The 16,078-nt window shown below is 44.9% G+C and overlaps 1 protein-coding gene across 4 annotated transcripts in view; it reads right to left on the reverse strand.

Annotated features, from left to right (window-relative positions):
• PBX1 (PBX homeobox 1) overlaps positions 1 to 16,078 on the reverse strand; it is a 328,873-nt gene that overhangs the window by 92,326 nt on the left and 220,469 nt on the right. For all 4 annotated transcript variants that reach the window (XM_043877021.1, XM_043877024.1, XM_043877020.1 and 1 more), the window contains exons 3-4: positions 9,070 to 9,314; positions 2,674 to 2,864 (exon numbers count right to left, since the gene is read on the reverse strand). In XM_043877021.1, coding sequence (XP_043732956.1) covers positions 2,674 to 2,864; positions 9,070 to 9,314 — 436 coding nt within the window. The remainder of the gene's footprint in view (positions 1 to 2,673; positions 2,865 to 9,069; positions 9,315 to 16,078) is intronic.

The raw sequence follows: 16,078 nt of genomic DNA on the forward strand, positions 1-16,078 counted from the left end.
AGTGAAAACGATAGGATATCATTCCTATGATTAAGTTACTAATCAGCTGACTTTGTGTTAATGAAATGGGAGATCCGGTTAAAGCCGTAAGAGGGTGACATTACCCAGGAAGAAAGGAAGCAGCAGTAAGCCCTGCCAATGGGAAGGTGGCCTCTAAGAGCTGGGGACATCAGTCCTACTATCACAAGGAACTGAATTCTGCTCCCACGGGAATGAGCCTCAGCTGTGAGCACAGCCTCAGATCACAGCTTTTGAGACTAGGGCAGAGGATCCAGGTTAACCTGCTGTTCCTGAACAACAGAAACTGTGAGACAACTTTGTGTTAGTCTAAGCTGCTAAATTTGTCGTAATCTGTTCTTCAAGAGCAGAAAATACAAGGAATGTTACACAACAAAGCTGTAACATTCAATTCTGCATTATATTATGAAGACTAATCCTGTTACTAAATCAAGTCTCCCTTGTATTTCATTTGTCTTCCATGAAATCTTTTCTTAATGAAGCCCTGCCCATCAGATGCATGGATTAGAGCAGCACGTAAATATCAACAGTGAGTGTGTCTTTCTTACTAAAGTGTGTTTAACTAGCTTTCCCAATAACAGATAGCGCTAGAAGCAATGATATTAACTACTTCAATCATGCAGTCCAGGCAAACATTCATTTTTGAGCCGGAAAAACCATTTGCTCATCCTTGTGTTGGCATTTGGGGTCATATTCTTTCAGTGATACTAAATACACCCTCAAAATAAATGCTATAACAATGACAACTGGTTAATTGTTTTAGTTTTGAACCTTGACTCAGAGGCAATGATTCAAAGGTTGCAACCAAATCAGGAAAAAGATCCTCTCTTATGATGACTGTCCTTCTGGTGCCAACTAGAACAATCTAGGCAAAAGCTGATGGACGTGAAAGGAACTGTGTACAAAGCTTGCCTAGTTTCATGTCTTTTGGAGTCTGACCTTCAACTGGGCACAGCTGAGTTCCTGAAAGAAGAAATCCTATGAGAAAATGATTCTGCTCCTCCTTTCTCTCTAATTTATTCTTTCTTGAAAAGAACCCAGTTGGGGCCCAACTTTTTTTGCCCCCAATATCTGCCAACGTAAATGCCAACACCAGCATTTTAATGAGGGGAGTTACCATGGGGGGATGTAAACAACACATGCGGAGTGTGGTGGCCAGAACACAGGGGAAAGACCCAGACACAGGCCACCAGTCACTTGCACTTCATGCCACGGGGAGCAGCCTGCTGAAAGAAGCCAGGCCAGCAGCAGGCCACAGGGCCAGGGAGATACCTGGGGTCGGGGTGCCCCGCTGCAGCAGGCCTGTGCCTTCCTTCCCCAGCACTGTGCTCCGCTGCGGAAAGCTCTCTTCATTTGCACTTTCTCTTGACTTTATGTATTTCTATTAGCCCAGAGATACAGTTTGCTGGCTGACATTTCTATTTCATATTCCACATAACCCAAAACACAATGAATGAAAGGGAGTTGAGGAGATGCCAGGGAGCTTTAAAGAGGTCTGTGAACTGTAAAGACCACAGTTGTGCAGACAGAGGAAAGCATAGGGAAAGGAGCTGAACAGTGTATGATTTCTAGGGTGGAAAAAAATGAAAAAGCAGAGAGGCTGTGTGTCTGACTGAAAAGGAACTCAACTACAGATCATTAAATGGTATATGACCGTGACATAGCTAGTGTTTTTATAATAAAAATCATATATTGGGATTATACTCAAGAATTGAAACAATGAATGATGAAATCTGCATTTATAGAAGATGACTAATTTAAGGTGAGCTGTGGATCACAAAGGATATCCATACACTGAAAACTCATGTATTAGATCAATTATCAACACCACTTTCTAGAGTACATAAAAGATATGACTAGCACTATCTTACAGGCTGGATAACAGAAGCCAAAGAAATCAAAGGGATTTGCACAAATCCACCAGTGTAGAGAGTAGTGGACAAAGATATCTGTTCCATAGTCTTAGCTTTTGTCCTAAAGGACTTTTCTATCCATGGTTTCAACTGGATTCTTTGAACTCACAACTTAGGTCACAAGTTAGTGTACTTGTGAGAAAATTTTAAATCTTGATTGAAAATCTGGCCCACATGAGACCAGTCCCTTGCCCCTCCACACCCAAGGGACCACATCATCTTCATTTTTGTGTCGCTAAAACTCAGCCCAGAGTACGACACATGGTAATCTAGTTATAAATATTTGCTGAAGCTAACTAGGTGCCCTCTCTGCCAACATAAAGTGTGGCAGAGATTCCCAGCTCTCAACTGGAACCATCTTTCTTGAAGAAAAGATGTCATTGCAATATCTGGTTAGCCTTCTACGGGCTTATAGTTACAACCTATTCCTGTGAAAGAGGCCACTAATGGTATGAAACCAAAAAGTCCTGCTTCTTCTGTCCCTGTTGCTAAATAATCCTCATTTCTCATGCAGAGTGAGTAGCAGTGGCCATAAATAATATCCCATCCCCACATTTTCCTGGAGTTGTATAAAACCCATGGTTATCCACCCCTGCAGCCTTCCCTTCCCTGACCTCTCTCAGGCTACTGCTTGGCTCAGCATTGAACACAGTCACTGTGGGGCCTCTGGAGAGGGCCAGCCTTGGCCTCCAACCCTGAATCAGCGGTTCTCCCAAAGGACAGCCCTCTCCTGGGCACTCACCGTGCATCCAGAAACCGGGAGCGCAGGATCATGACGGCCTCACACGTGCTCTGCTTGAGCTGCATCTGGATGGAGCTGAACTTGCGGTGGATGATACTGACCATCCGCTCGATCTCCTTTGGGGAAATAGGCCTGGTCCGGCTCTGCTCCCGTAGGAGGTTCATCACGTGGGTGGTGAACTCATTACATGCCTGGAATGGAGGAGGACAGACACGGGGCGTGGTAAGGGTCCTTGCTGTGAGGCTGTGTAGGTCTTTCTAGAGATGTGTACAGGTAAAGAAAACTGGGCTAGCTTGTGGCATTTTTGTCAAAAAAAAAAAAAAAGAGAGATGCCCAGAAACCCCTTTCAGCCCATTTGATTATAATTTTCATCACTATGTGGATTTTTTTAAAGGGGAGAAGAAAACTTACAATAGTTTTTCAAAATCAATTTTTTTCATGATTTTACTATTATGAAAGATGAGGACATGTATGTTAGTATAAAACTTCACAACCCTTCACTCCCATGTTAACAGCTAAAGAGAATCTGAAGTCGAAAACAGCATGAACTTTCTGCTTTGCCCTTATTTCTGTTATGCTAAAGCTTCCAAATATTCAATTTGGCATAAAGACTCCAAAGAATGGAATCACTGAGTTAAAAGCTCTGATGACTCTTCTGTGAGATTCTCATTAATCTACTTCTAGCTGTAACATAAGAACTCCCTCCTATGCTGGTCTTCTGAAGAGCCTCTATGTCTATAACACAAAGGGAATCTGTATAGAAACAAATTCAAAACATGATTTAGAGGATTTAGGAAATGCCTCTGCAGACAGAAAACTCTCAGGTTATAGACCAATATACTATCAGCTCTGGAAGTGAAACTGGAGATCATTTATCCCACCTCCTTATTTTACAGTTGGGAAAACTGTCCCCAAGAGATGAGGGCCCACAGCAAAAAGCAGCCTGAATACTCCCTAAACCAGGCCAAGACTTCTGTTCTTTCCCAGACTCTGGACCTGCTCCTTGGACCACCGCTGCCCTTTCCTTTAGTTACTATCACTTATCATTGTAGTCTGGTTTTCTTAAGGAACATTCAGCAAAACATCTACTCACACTTAACTCACAGCTGTGTTGGAAAACCGTGTAAAATCTGTTAGCAAGAAAGGCAAGCTGATGCTCTGAAGGTTGAAGAACTAAGGACTCATAAAGTGTCCCACTTAATACCGCAGAATCATGTTCATTAATGCCAAAACTGCACTGCTATTGTTTTTTCACAACACAAAGCTCTTCCTAGCTGTTGGTTATACAGGGACAGGAACACATTCACTGTTCACTTCTCCAAGAAATCCTTCGAGGTTCTCTGGCCAAAGATACATCAGCAGACATCCACTGGGCTGTGTCTACACTGGGGGCTGGGAAGCCTGGTCTTTGACCCTGTCTCCATGAGCATGTGGGCAATTGCTTTCACTACTCAGCGCCTTGTTTAATTCATCCAAGAGTGGATTTAATCATTCCTACCCCTTTAGCAAGGCCAGCAATCCTCACACTCCTTGTACGGTGACCTGTGGATGGAGTAAATCATTCACATTGAACAGGGCCGCAGCTGAGAATGCAGACTGCCTGTTCACACCCTGCCCAGAAACTCACTTCACTGTGGGGCTTTTGTCAGTCATGTAAGATCCCTGTGTTTTCTCTTTCCTATCTGTGAAACGAGGAGGACAGTACCTCCAAGACTGTGGTAAGGACAAGATAAGTTACTGTGTGTCAGGCCATATTGTGTGTCCGGCCATATTGTGTGTCCTTATCTTTTTCAAGTATAGGTAACTCAGAAACCCAGCATATGATCACAGTGGGGCAAACCTCTCCAGGCTTCAGTTTCCCTTGTGGAATAAAAAAAATAAATAAAGGAGGTCACAAATAGCTTCTTTCTACTCTGCAGGTATATATATGTTGAAGATGAAACCCACAGAAGATCAGGTCCATAGAGCATTTTGCCCTTACTATGAAAACTGCTATATAAACACAAGATCTTATTATAAGCTTCATCTCTCCCCAACCTAAACAGCCCCTTCACCCCTAAGCTGTACCACGAAGGGAGGAGAATAAAGCCTGGCAGCAAGTGGGCTGGAAGTCTCTGAGGCCTCGGAGATGGGTGGTGGGGAGGTGTGCTGCAAGCATGCCCCGCCGGGGCTGCAGGTCCTCCCCCGCCCCCGACTTGGTGGGGGTTCCAAGTGAGGAGCGGCTGGGCATGAAGCAGGTATTGTCGGATGTACATCCTCTCTGCTGGGAAGCCATAGTACTCCGTTAATAATGTGCTTCATTACGGTGAATAAAAATACTCACAATAGCTGGTGTTTATTTGGGGCATTGGATCCAGGGCCCCTTTCTGCTCTGCCCTAAACAGACAGTGGTGTCTGTTCACCCACTGCTGAGGTGGAGCGAGGCAGCTGCTCAACAGCTGCTTGGGAACACACAGCAGACAGCAGACAGGACTCCAAGTCCATTTAGATGGGCAGAACACAATGATCCAGATTCTTCCAGGACCTGAACTACCCAGGCCTCCGTAGTTCCCCAAGCTCAGCAACTTCGGAAGCTGCACCACTCTGGTGAGGCCAGGTTCCCCCGATGGAATGGGGAGTAGGAGTGATTAATTAACTAAATAGAATCCTCACAGGCTGAAGGTTTCTGTGACAGAGGAGACCGCTGAAGACTGTCCTAAAGACAGTCACCTTCTGGAGCTACCCCTCCAGCTGCCTCTGGAGACATCCCAGGTTCCAGGGCAAGGGCACTTTGAGGAGCGGCTGACCCAAGAGAAGCTCTTCACAAATCTTGCTTAGTATAAGCAATTTAATCCTAGAATTGAAGCTTCCTTCCTGCACTCTCTGAAGCTCATCTTCATCTCTAAGTCTTTCAAACGGGATTTGGCTGCCAATTTCAGCAAGGAATAGGACTGAGATCTTAAGACTTCCTTGGCTGTGAAAGGACTACTTAACCCACCCCAGTTCAGCCTTGGAGACTAAGCCTTGTCAATGTCCTGGCAGCATTGCTTACAAAAACTGAAGAACTCTGCAAAGCTACAAGAGTATCTTTTTTTGTTTTTTTGAATAGCACTTGGAAGAAAATTTAGTTTTCTCATATCCTGGTTTTATCTATCAAAATATGCCAGCTTTCTTTTTTTTAGCTAGCTCTTAAATACCTCAGCTACCAACATGATCGACTGAAAAGGTGTTTACCAACCCTTTTTAATGAAGAAAACAATTTCCTTCCTTTCTTTCTGATGAAAGTCACTAGAAGCCTTCTTTATCTAATAACCTCAGGGTGAAACAATGGCTGATTCAGGTCTTTTTGGCGGGGGTTGTGGGGAGCACACGATGAGTGGGAGGGGTGAGGAGGGTTACCCTAGTTAATTACTGGAGAGCTAATTGATCCTCTGGTTATCTATCATCACCAAACTAAAAACAAAACAAACCAAAACAATAGAGTCAACTCTTAAATAGTCAATCCGGTAACCATCTAGGTACTATTAAAAGAGACTGACATTTTTACTAAGGTTTCCTATTTTTTAAAAAGGTCCCGTGAGGAATGCTTAGAGAAAAAATGAAGAAGATCTATCTTTCAGACTTACTAGCTAGAAGGTTAATGGCATAATTTCCTCACAATCTGCCATTTACTCTAATTAACAATACAACTAATATTAATAAATTATTAAGCACACAGTGTGTTAAGCAGTATTCAGTTCCTACCCAGAAAATGCCCAAAGAAATAAGGCAATAATTTCTTAGTACTTCTTAAGAATAATAAATACAGACTACCACTGCTACCTTGACCTAACTTGATCCCACAAGAGACTGAACTAGACCTGCCGGTGAAGGTCTGAGGGTCTCCTGTGGAGGCCTGGGTCACTAGTGGCCGCCGCAGGGACGGGACACTGGCGGCAGCTGTTGTGGGAGACGCATGTTGACATAAATCCTCCCAGAGGTCGCCATTAACCCTACCATCCAGCCTGCAGACTTCAGGACTGGGTCACCTCAGACCAAACTAGTAACAGAGAGGGAATGCAGCCCCACCCATCAGCAAAATGGATACAGTGTAAATTCCCAATTTCCAGTATTGTTGTTATTCAGAATATGTAGGCATCTATGAGAAGTTTCTTAAGGAGAGTATTTTTATCACTAGTCTCTCTTAGAGAGCATCAATCTATTCCATGAAAGTACCAGGGAGGACAGGCCAGTTACTTCATTGTCCACAGACATCCACACTCGTTCCATATTAAGTGGAGCTGAGGGTTGCTCCAATAACAGCCTTGGGCTAAAGGTCCAAATCGAGATTCCAGGGTAATCTGTCCCTCCTTGGATGTGTGACCCAGATATATCATCTAACCTCTCTGACCTCCATTTCCTCACCTGTATCAGAATGGAGATGATGACAGCCATAAAAGTGCTGGAACAAGTGCAGTTAGGTTGATAAAAGTGCTCTAGACATTTTGGAAGAAGATGGAAGAGGAACAAGGGGGGGTTAAATCAAGAAGACAGTCTGTTCTCTTTGTTTCTGGCAATCTGAGCTACAAAGAAAGCCAGTTTTTAACACCATCCAGCCTAATATCCATCCCAGTTGTAGGTTTGGAAGGAAGCCACACTCTTTGTGCCCCTGGAGTTTGGGATGAGTTAACCTGGATACCAGGTCTAGATAGGTTGTTATGCCAGAGACCAAGCTCAGTGGTGAAGGTACAACAGGAAAAGCAAGGGAGGAAGAACCGAAGTGGCTAGCTAGGGACCTTTATAGGAAACGTCCCCGTGAGTCTTCCGAAACTATCCCCTTGGTTGGGGCAGGCTGTGAACTCTAACATGATGGCCCAGGAGGGGAAATTGTCATGGATCAGCCAGCTTACCTGAGCTGAGCCTCTCCTGGGATCTGATAAAATGTCTACAAGAGTCTACATCATGATAAGAATGTTTGTTCTTCCCCGAGAGGGTCGAGGGTGATGATCCACAGGTTCTTACCACAAAATGACTTTTATTTTGCTCCCCTTGACTCCTCCCTACACCTGTCCTGTGGCTGAAATTCACCACACTTGGCTTCCAGCTTCATAGTAATCTTTTCCCTCATAAAAGAAGAGACTTTGTAGAAATCCATTTCAAAGGTAGATAGGAGTGCAATAATGAAACTTTCTTCACTTTAAATTTTAAAATGCCTATTTCTATTTTAAAATTTATATATTCTATTAAGTTTGCATTTGCCTTTTACTTAGACAGTCCTAAGTGGACGGTACAGGGTCTTCTACTTTTTGATTTTTTTTCTCCCTCTTCTGCTATGATTCTTAAAAAGAAAGAAAGAAAGCCAGAAATCTAACAATTCTATGAAAGTATGTTAACTTAGAATTTCAGGACAAGGTCACATCCAACAATATGACAACCAACTAATGTCAGCTAAATAATGGGAGGAAATCCTGATGTTAAAGGACCCCTAGTAAAACAGTGTTGCTCATACTGGCCAGAGGAAATAATATTGACATTTAAATTCATATGTGTGTGTGGGGGGGGGCGGCTGTAGCAGAGAGGGGTGCTGTTATAATTAGAATACCATACAACATCTATATACTGTTTTATGACTTACAGCCTTTCTTAAGCTTTTCCTTCATATGATTTTTTATGGCTCTCTGATAGCTTAGGCTCCAAATCCACAGCTCTTTGCTGAATACTACCAGCTACTGAGGTAGAGAATGTGGACCACTGGATCCCACAGACCATCAATAAGAGTGTCAGGGCTGGAATTCAACTTTGTCTCCCTCCAGGGGTCCCCTGAGACCCTCTACTTTTTTTTATAGCAGGAGATGTGTATCATATTATATACTATATATAAAAGTCAGAGTATGATGGACTTTCATTTGAACTAATCTGGGTAGAGTGAAGGAATTTAAGGTCAAGTTTTAGCATCCATTCCCATAGGCTTCCATGAGCACCGGGTGGTGAGGTAGCCTCCTAATTAATGAGAGAACAAGGCCCAGAGGACCCCCCACCACACACACCTCCCCAGGTCACCTGGTGACTCTGCTCATGACTATCACACTGAGTGCCCCAGAGCTGCATGCCAAGGGAGAGTGCTCTGGAGTCCCAGGGACTGTTTCCTCATATAGACTCAGTTTCCTAAAATCGTCAATTAAAGCTATTTTTTTAAACTATTTTTAAAAATGATCTTATCTCCAGTTTGCCTGAGTTTTCAATAGTGGAGACCCTGGACTTGATGGGCTCAAGTTCAAAAAAGTGGCTCGGGGGTGAGGCCAGAAACATGGGATCCCCGACGGCAATCTCCAGGAAAGGCTACCTGCCTCCATCCCCTCCTAGCTCGGAGGTTCGTGATTTCTCCGCCCTGCCCTCAAGGGCTGGGGAGAGTCCAGACCCCCACAAGGCTGTGAGTACCTGCTCGTATTTCTCCAGCTCCGTGTGGTAGATTTGTCTGATCTGTGAGAGCTTGGCTCTGTAATCGGAATGTTCCACGGAGTTGTCGGAACCGGCGCCTCCAGAAGCAGCCGCCGCCGCAGCCGCCGCCGCGGAGCCTCCGCCCTTCTCGGGCCCCGCCACCCCCTCGGCCAGCAGCATGTTGTCCAGTCGCATCAGCTGGGGGTCTGTGGGCTCCTCTTCTTGGGCTCCCCGGATACTCAAAACTGCAGGAAGATACAAAAGAGTGGGGAGGTGTTGACAGTAACCCAACGAAGTAAAATTTAAAAACAACAGAAAACTCCCAATATATGATGTGGCTGAAGAAGTCTCAGATTATTTAACAAAACGGCATCTGAGCAATGAGCGTGCAAAGGGCTGGAAAAAGAGAGGGATGGGAGGGCTAGAAAATGCAAGGAGAGATTTGATTTGTTTCTAAAATTAATTATACTCCTCTCATATGAGGTGCCTGTAACGGTCAAACTGATGGAGACTGGAAGCAGGCCTGTGGGTACCACGGGCTTGGAGAAGCAGGGAATAAGGAAGGAGTAATGAACCAGTGCGGAGTTAGATTTTGGGAAGATGAAAAAGTTCTTGAAATGGACGGTAGTAATGGATGCCCAGCAATGTGAATGTACGTAATGCCCCTGAACTGTACAGTCAACAACAGTTATAATGCTAAGTTTTGTTATGTAGATTTTACCACAATGAAAGAAATTTCAAATCCACAAAAAAAAAAAAATTATAACAGAATATAATTTTCACTTTCATCCCCAAACTGCTAAATTTTAATTCAAGGAATAGCATTTCCTTTCTCATTTCTAATTTTAGATGCCTGTGAGTTTGTTATTACAAAGTTTTTACACTCATTGGCTTTATGATATTGGATCAGTCAAAATTTTCATTTTCAAAATAACCTAAGTCAGACAAATTCAGTTACTTTGAGTGATGTGTGAAGACATCTCCCCTGGACTAGGGATTTCTATTTTTCCAAAACTGAGATCAATTTATTCTGGGTGGTAAGAACTCCGTCCTGGTACAAACAAGGGTGAGATCCTTTAAACAAGCTGCCTCAGGGATTCAGAGAAGCTGGGATTCTGAGAGGATGAAGGAGGCTCGGCTCCATGAAGGGCTCCTTTTTATGAATCCCCCACGACCATTTGTGGGGGAGGAAGGGGGTGATTTGGACTGAAAGAGATCAAGTGATTTAGTAAACCAGTGGAAGAGCTAGGCAGTCTCCTTTTACTACCTTCATACAACTTTCCATAAAGTAAATCAATCGTCTAAACCCAGGTTAGTCATCAGCAGCCACGTCTTTGTTGAGAGTGAAGAGGAAAAAAGTATCCAATTAAAAAAAATAAAACTGCGGGTAGAGTAGGGAAGGAGGGCTGTAACTGGAGAAGCAGCAGACTATGCTCATTCTAACCCTGGGCATGGAGATGGCAGAGCCCGGGGGCCGGGCCCAGAACTGCGTCTGGCCAGGATGCATCTGCTGAGCCCCACGGGGACAGAGACAGGAAAGGCAGATCTGAGCTCAACCCCAGGGGCCATGGAGACGTTCGGGGCATTCCATCACCTGTAATACCAGCGTAACTGCTGGCTGTGCCCACATGCTCCTGGCTTCTAACAGGTCTGACAAGAAGCAACCTTGAAAGTTGTTTCAAAGGAAAGCCTGAGTCCTGTGCTAAAGGAAAATGGCAGCATTGCTTTTGCGAAACACGAGACAGTCAAATGGACGGTCAAGCACGTGGACTGGGGCGGCAGCTTAAAGGCCCGATGTAGACACACGAACCCCTTGAGGAAGCGAGAAAATTCAGGAGGAGGGGACAGGAGGGCCTGGGGAAGGTAGTCAGCTGGGGAAGAAAAAAGGATACAGAACAGCCCGCACTTGAGGACCCAGGCTCTCCTCTCGCAACTGAATTTTTAATGTTCTGCTGCACTAAAATAAAATTGCTATACTGGTGACATCGCAGGTTAGAGGATTGTGGAGTTTAATTTTGTGGACATTTTTCCAATGAAATCCCTCTTTTGTAGACTCAGAAGCCTTACATGGGAAATTGTCCCCCCGATCTCAGAATAAGAAAGATTTAATTGTGTTATTCAGTTCCTTGAACTTATTTACTCAAATCTCCAAAGTCCTCAGAAGAACATATCACCACTAACAAAGATTTCCTTAAGAAAGAAAATGAATGGTGCAATACCAGCCCCTAAAGGTGTGGGGTGGCGGGGAGAAGAACGTGACCCCCCAAGCAGGTGGTGGTAGAACCCTGGAACCGCTCCTTCCTCACCTGTACAGCCCAGAGAATGCTTTCAGGTGAGGACATTAGTGTGTGGGGTTTATGGATGTTTCCCCAGTGAATTTCATTGAACGAATTTTAACTGCTTTATCAACAAAATACCTATGGGTCATTTAAGACTGAAAAAAGAACCACCTCTGAGCCATTTGGTAATTGTGGCACTTTTACTTAATCATTAAAAAAATTGGTGCTGGGGCAAAATTTGACACTAATCTACTCTCTGGAATCCCATGACCAATACGCTCCAGAAGAGGCCACAAACCTCGGCCGATGGGAAACCTCCTCAAGATGCTGAGGCTGGTGACATCTGAGCCGGGCCGTGACGCCTCCAAGCGGCTCCTCCTCATCTCTCCAAAACAATTCCTCCTGACAGATCCAGCACTGACAGGTCTCAACAGTGATAGCAAAGTAAAAGAGAATAATGTCAACGGGTGAGGATATACTTTCCTGGGGCTACCTACACACCGTCTTATCTGAGGTGATGGTAAGGATGGTCGGACCTGTGCCTAAGACCAACTCACTCACCCTGTTAACTTGTTCCTCTAGCAAAATTCCATTAGTTCTGAAAAGAACGAGACAGAAAAGGGGTCGGGCAGACACAGAACAAAGTGCTGGTGCTGAGTCCTCCAGGTACGAGGTGGGTGACCAGGTGGTCATGTTACTACCAGTACTTCCCATGTGCCCAACATTTACCTCAAAGAATATCCTCCCTTTCCAGCTCTTCTCAGTTACACCCACATCCATGCCTCACTTTTTCTTTCAAACAATCAATGGGAAGCATGAACTGTCCACACCAAGTCTGTACACCTACCTGCTCAGTATTTTTCTTGATCTTAAAATCTAACTGCTTTTAAATGAAATAAAGGAAATGCTAAAGCTGCCAAGGACACTGAAAGGAGTGTCCCACCAAAGAAGTCCCAGGACAGTCACAGAGGGTAAAGCCCTAATCTACCCTACTGGATACATTTAGTAGGGGGGAAAACACCACACAGTAACAGTGTTATCCTTTTGCTTAGCTTTCCTATCATTTGATGAATCCTGGAAACAAATACCCTTTAAAAAGAAATTTGGATTCACTAAGATTTAATATAATAGGTTTCCAAATGTGGCCAAGAAGGAATAGTTATGAAAGAAATGAAATGCACCTTGCTTGCATTTATCCTTAGAGTTCAGGACACATAAATTGGCCCCAAACCAGAGATTTGAAGAAAATAAAAGAACAGAAAAAATTGGAAAAAAAAACCCAACAGTCCTGTCCATATTAGACCCCTCAAATCATACTCAAATCATTAGGAAGACAGTAATTTCAGAGTATGTATCACAACCACCACCACAAAAACTATTCGTACACACGCATGCAATATAAACAAAAGAAAACCTTCCTCTTCCACTATCTAACACAGAAGATTCTGGCTCTGAGGGTCCTGGGCTGTGTATGTGTGCTGCGACAAGGCCCGGATGGACCAGTAAACCACACAGCATGGACAGATTTCTGCCCCAAAGGAGCAGGGTCTGGATGCACCACTATAAAGAGGGGCGTTGGGAGTCACTGACATGGAAAGCTGTTCAGCTAGTGAGTTAAAAAAAAATCCCACCCACATTAAATAAATAAAAGGCCGATATGTCTAAGCCAAAGTGATGCTACCTATTTACTGCTTGAAGCCAGCACTCTGCCAAATAGGAGACAAAATGATTATTTAAAAGCTCCTTTTTTTTATCTCTGTGGCACCACGCAAGTCTCAAATGAACCTTTCACCAGGACACCAGAGATGTTAACACTCATCCTCCAAGATCCAATTTCAACCAGCGGAGCTGTTACCTAATCCAGCAACCATCACATGTGATCAGGTTCCTGCTCCCCTGATGGGCGCCCTGCAGCCTCCCTCGCCTCCTCCCCTCTCTGCTCCCCAGCCCAACAGCTTTTACTAAGGTTTAAAGGGAAAAACCCCTGTTTATGCCAGTACATACAGGATTTTAATAGTGAGATCCTTCCATTACCAAAAATAAAATCAACTGCAGTGGATTTGCTCTGCAAAGAGGGTCACGCAACAAGATAGTTAACCCTTTCGGTAATGATTCTTAAAGAAGGAGTTTCCTTCTCACAAATCTAACCCCTCATATGAGAGACCGGTCAAGACAGGTGAGTGACGTATACAGAAAATGTCACAGGCCCTTTAAAAAGCATCTGATGTCACCATCTACCTTGCTGCCGTCGCTGGCCCTGGGGTTAATTCTCTGGTGAGCCTCCCAAGATAAGAAGGCTGTCACAGCACAGTCGGGGCTGCTCTCACAACTGGTCTCCTGCTGTTCCTTCTTTGTTTCTCCACATACGGAGAAAAACAAACCAAACCCGAAGGCAGCTTCAAGATCCTTGGCAGGAGGGCAGCAAGCGGGCCGTTTTGTCCTTGGCTGAGCTCTGCCACCGATCCAGAGCACCTCCAGACAAAGCCCACTAGAGGGCACTCTTTCTTCACCAAGGACTGGTTGTGCTGGGAGGGCGGCTGTTTTCGGTTCCCAGGTTTTTTTAGCGCTGGGGGAATGCCCCTGCTGAGATTCATGCCTCCAGGGGTGGAGCAGGCAGCAGAGGAAGAGAGCATATCTACTGAGAGGGTTGTCTTCAAATCTGGACAGCACTTCAGGGACCCAGAGCTGGGCTGACAGAGAGAGATGATGGACAGTCAACAGACAGGTGGTTTTTTGGGCTTCGCAGGTGGCGCTGGTGGTAAAGAACCCGCCTGCCACTGCCGACCTAAGAGACATAGGTTCGATCCCTGGGTCAGGAAGATCCCCTAGAGGAGGGCATGGCAACCCATTCCAGGATTCTTGCCTGGAGAATCCTGTGGACAGAGGAGCCTGGAGAGCTGCAGTCCAAAGGGTCACAAAGAGTTGGATATGACTGAAGCGACTTAGCACGCAAGCAGACAGGTACTTTGGGAAAGGGCATGAGGTGTTCCCAGGATGGGAGCCCTCATGCTTTCTGGCCAATTTCTTTGCTTGATTTGAAGGCACAAGACTGAACCTCCAGGCAGGTTTTCCACAGTCTACGAACTGGTCTTCAATACATGTGACCAGAAAAGCTGGGATAGTGAAGCTCTCCGAGACTCTCCTCCCAACCCTGCTCTGCCATCTTCCAGGGGGTGAGAACTTTGGACAGAAGTATGGGACAAAAATGCTGTCCTAGCATTTTATAGAAATAGAGCAAAGTGCCTGCCTCCTGAAAATATCACCGTTAGACCTTTTATTTGCTCAGAAAGTACTTGTGCACAATGAACTGCATCACCTTATAGAACATGAAGTAATATTACAAACTTAGATAGCCGATAACTGAAGATTACAAAGGCAGAGTATTTTGCCCAAAACCAGAGCAAATGGGACAAGCCACAACCATAATCTAGGTCTTTAACTCTTACACACTTTATCCTCTACTATAACATTAGGATTCTATCACCAATGGTCATCAAGTGGATGTCTTTCAATTCTGCATATGTGTGCATGTATGCACACACACACACACACACACACACAATGTCTTTTGATGCTCAGGTTGTGGCTGACATACAAGGCGGAAGACAGCCAGACATGAGGTAGGGAAGGGAGGAAGTTCTTCCTACTGACCTCTGAATTTCTTTAAAATTTCCTCCAAACCTGGTCTTCTTCAATTACTTCTTTCTGCCAAAAGGACCATCATGATTAGAGCCACCAAGCCATGTGATAGAATGCCCTCTTCCCTCTCAGACAGAAAAACCCACTTACCACAATCTCATCCTATTTCAAATCTCCATTCAGTCTTTCTCCAAGAAACCTACCCAGATAATAGCTAGAAATGAGCTCCCTTGTCACTGAGACACCAAGCAAGTATTAATACTATCTACACCACAGACACAGCACATCTCAGAACCACCAACGTCACACCTGCCACCTCGCCAGCAAGGCTGTGAGCTTCTGAAAAGCTGTGATGATCTGTCCTCCACCTATGTATCCTCCATGACCTCACAGAGCCTCTGGCAATGAGCACCTATGTCAGCATCTCTTAATGTATTAGAAAGAGTGCAGGAGGCAAGGCTGCAGGAATGGGCTCTCCAGTGATCTCTGTCGCGGTTCACTGTCCATGGTGAGGCAGTCCGCTCCTTATATATTCACGCTTTCTCCCTCTGGTCCAGTTACAGTTTGGACCAGAGTTATCGTCTGGTAGAGACCTTTTCCCTGTCACCTCTTCCACCCCACTTCAAATCTGTCAAATCAGCCTGAAAATGCTAAACATGCAAATCTACACCGTCATTAGGCTAGAGCCTTAGAACCCACAGCCTGGCATGTCCCCAGCAAGCTGACATTCTCCACGACGAAGGCTCTGGGTGTTGGGGAAGGCCTGGCATGTGACTGGTACCTGGGGGAGAATTCCTAGGAGGGCTGACAGCAGCCCCCAGGGCAGGGGCTATGCATAGCATGTTACCCAAATGAGCCCTCTGAGGGATGCTCAGTTCACTTAAATCACTAACTGAGCACCTCCAAGGAGCAGGAATGAGGTGGATGCTGAGAATTCCAAGAAGCCCAGTCCCTTCAGTGTGAGCACATCAAGTTGCCAGAGTAGGTAGAAAGCAAGCAGAAATCCCAGTGGACACACACCCTCTAATCCTTCCTCTAGTTTCTTCCATTTCCCACAAACACAACTGCACTCACAAATCATAAATTCCAAG

Source organism: Cervus elaphus, chromosome 20 (genome assembly GCF_910594005.1).
Source record: "Cervus elaphus chromosome 20, mCerEla1.1, whole genome shotgun sequence".
In the NCBI taxonomy this organism is placed as follows: Eukaryota; Metazoa; Chordata; class Mammalia; order Artiodactyla; family Cervidae; genus Cervus; species Cervus elaphus.